Here is a 3,049-nt window from a genome sequence, read left to right on the forward strand (position 1 = left end):
TATATTGTTTAATTGTTCTAACGATTACTTATCTTTCCTAATCTTGAAGCGACTTTACGGAACGCAATTTTATGGTATCACTACGCTTAAACAAAATACATTGACATCATCGGGTGAAAAGAGGAAGAATTATATAAGAAGGTATATATAAAAATAAATAATAGACAATAGCAACTATCTTTTCATCATGTATCGACGGTATTCATTAATGATATCGGGATCGAAGTGACTGACAAGAACCCTTTAAGAAACAAACATTCTTAAATTAACCATGCCAAAGGTGATAAATATGATCTTGCTCAATGTGGGAGGTTATTCAAGTGACTCAAAGTATTTGCCTTTAAGGTGACTGTGAACAAAACCAGAAAATATAACGGTTTAAGATTTCATAAGATAATTGAAACGCAATACTAATGAATAAGTTATTGTAGGCGTAAACATCTAATGCGATTCTGATAGTAAAAGGTTCTTCGCATTGAAAACCCCGATCCATTATCCCATCAGACAATATTTCGTTCTACATTAAGCCTAAAACATCCGTTTAATATATCAATTTTAGATTATTAAAGATCGGATGAGTTCTATTCCCGTCTTTTAGCTCAATCATATGTTGCAGTACGGTATGGTGGGATAACTATGTTAACTAGATCTGTACTAATTATACAACATGAGATTAAAAAGGTTCTTAACTATTTCTATCTTCTAGATAACCTTATAGATTCTTTAGACGCTTTCAATATCTTTATAGATTCAGTTGTAAATTTAAAGAGTTTTCTTAATAAATTGGCTGGTAAGGGTCAAAGGTAATTTTAATAAAATGTGATTTTTCGTTTCATGTTCCAATACAGAACTTTCGTTATTGCAATTACATCCGATGTCCTTAATTAATCAATGAACTAAAATGCTTTGGCAGCGGTCCTTCAATGAATTTATTTTTATAGATTGTATTCTACTAGAAATTTAACACATACCTTCTTTAAAGTCTTGGCTTTCAAGAATTCATATTAGCGACAGCTTTTCGTTGTGAAGTTTTGACTTTGAAGAATTCATATTAGTTTTCAGGGAAGGGAGGGTTTGATTCTCCCAAATGTACAGGCCTAGGGTGGAGCAGACACTTTATTTAGAAATTAGGATTAAGGGTCTTGATATTGGGTTTTCTTCTGTTCTTATTCTGATCTGAAATGAGAAAAAATAACTCGAGAAGTATAGTATCTGTTATGTGCTGATTGTTTTTAGTTTACTATGAACAATATTATTATTTAAGTTCTTATTTTTTGAATATGCAACAATAATTTTCTGCTTATAGACATGGGGGGATTTTTCTTGAAGGCTCTTATAGTGGGCATGAACTATCTTGCTTGCTCGATTGCTGGTTGTATTAAACGGGACAACAAAGGGTGCTATGCCTACATTATGATGAATATTTAGTCCTATATGTCTTGCTGTATTCAATGGCTCAATCCAATGGGCTTCCCTAGATTGACGGAATTTGGTAGTTTCATCTTCGGGCAAGTCAATTTAACACATGTCAATGATACCTTTTTTGAAGTCTTGGCTTTCAAGAATTCATGTTAGTGATAGGTTTTTGTTGTGAAGACCCGGCTTTCAAGAATTCATGTTAGTGATAGGTTTTCGCTGTGAAGACTTGGCTTTCAAGAATTCATATTAGTGACAGCTTATCGTTGTGAAGACCCGACTTTCAAGAATTCATGTTAGTGATAGGTTTTCGTTGTGAAGACTTGGCTTTCAAGAATTCATGTTAGTGATAGGTTTTCGTTGTGAAAACTTGGCATAAGATCCATATTTATGTTCTTGCTTGTTGATGACCTTCTAAGCATAGATAACAAAGGCAGATTTTTTACTAATTTATCATTTCGCTCCAGGCTAATTCCTGATTTAAATTGGAAGAAAATTGAATTATTATGAAATGGAAATCACTTGAAATATGTGCAAAAATAACTCATTATATCAACAACATTTGAAAAATTCAAATAGCTTTATCAATTAACACATTTACAGTGAATAGTGTTAGCGAAATAAAAAAAACAATAACTTATTGTTATACTTGAATGATTTAAACCATTCCTATTAATAATAAATGCATTTCTCTTCAATATTAGGTAATTATATTGGACAGCTAAATATGTAATTCAAAATATTTTCAAATTTTCCATAAATACAGCTTCTAGAAAAGTTTTTAAAAACCTCTACGGTAAACGATTCCATTGAAATATATAAAGTATTCATTGCCCAACATAATACTTCTAATAAAGGCTGGCCTAATTAGTTTCAAGTGTCCAATTTCTAGTCCCTGAAGTAGAAGTATTAAAATCCTACCAATTACAAGTTCTTTAACAGACATCAGGGAAATGTCCAGCTTAAGTAAGACATGAACCCTGGAAATTTGTAAAAGGCAATTGAATAACTCCAAAGCTACTATTAACTATTTCTTTGTGCAATTGTTTCAAAAAACAAAAATACTTCATCACGACAAAAACCGAAAAGTGGTGTACTAAACTGTTCTGATGCATTTCTCAAGGCCAGATGACTTCATCGGTATCTCGGCCAAAATAAGAATTAATCCGACATTATGCAGGAGTCTCCTATCAAAGAGAATTATGTTTTATATGAAACAAATTGTTATAATTGTGCATTTCATTCATTTTGTCATTAAAGAACATTCCTCATACAAACCATTCCAAAATTCTTGAACACGTTAAAGTATATGTATATATTTATATATTCTAGTGTTATAATGGGAACTATTGGTTTCGACTCGACACACGCGGTACAGAATGTTACAGCTATATGGATTTTAATCAATCAGTTATCACCAGCACAGAGACATCGTGTTTTGGCCGACGCTGGTTTAGATGAACAGACGTTAGCCTTACTTCTCGACAAGATGCACGTCAAAGATTATGAGAAGCCTATGATGCAATATGCAGAATTTCGGATAAGTAAATTATTATTGTTATATGTTCCTCCCATATTGATAATCTTAGGAACCTTTGGAAACTTATTTTCATTCATCATATTACGCCGACGG

At 32.2% G+C, this 3,049-nt stretch overlaps 1 protein-coding gene across 1 annotated transcript; it reads left to right on the plus strand.

Moving 5' to 3' along the window:
- Positions 1-636: 636 nt before the first annotated feature.
- LOTGIDRAFT_176675 (hypothetical protein) lies at positions 637-2,960 on the plus strand (the record flags this gene model as incomplete). The annotated part of the gene is made up of 2 exons (XM_009055807.1): positions 637-803; positions 2,749-2,960. Coding segments are annotated over 2 exons (379 nt in total), but the record flags the coding sequence as incomplete, so codon positions are not given.
- Between the last annotated feature and the right edge of the window lie 89 nt (positions 2,961-3,049).

The sequence above is a fragment of the Lottia gigantea genome (genome assembly GCF_000327385.1).
Source record: "Lottia gigantea unplaced genomic scaffold LOTGIsca_2505, whole genome shotgun sequence".
In the NCBI taxonomy this organism is placed as follows: Eukaryota; Metazoa; Mollusca; class Gastropoda; family Lottiidae; genus Lottia; species Lottia gigantea.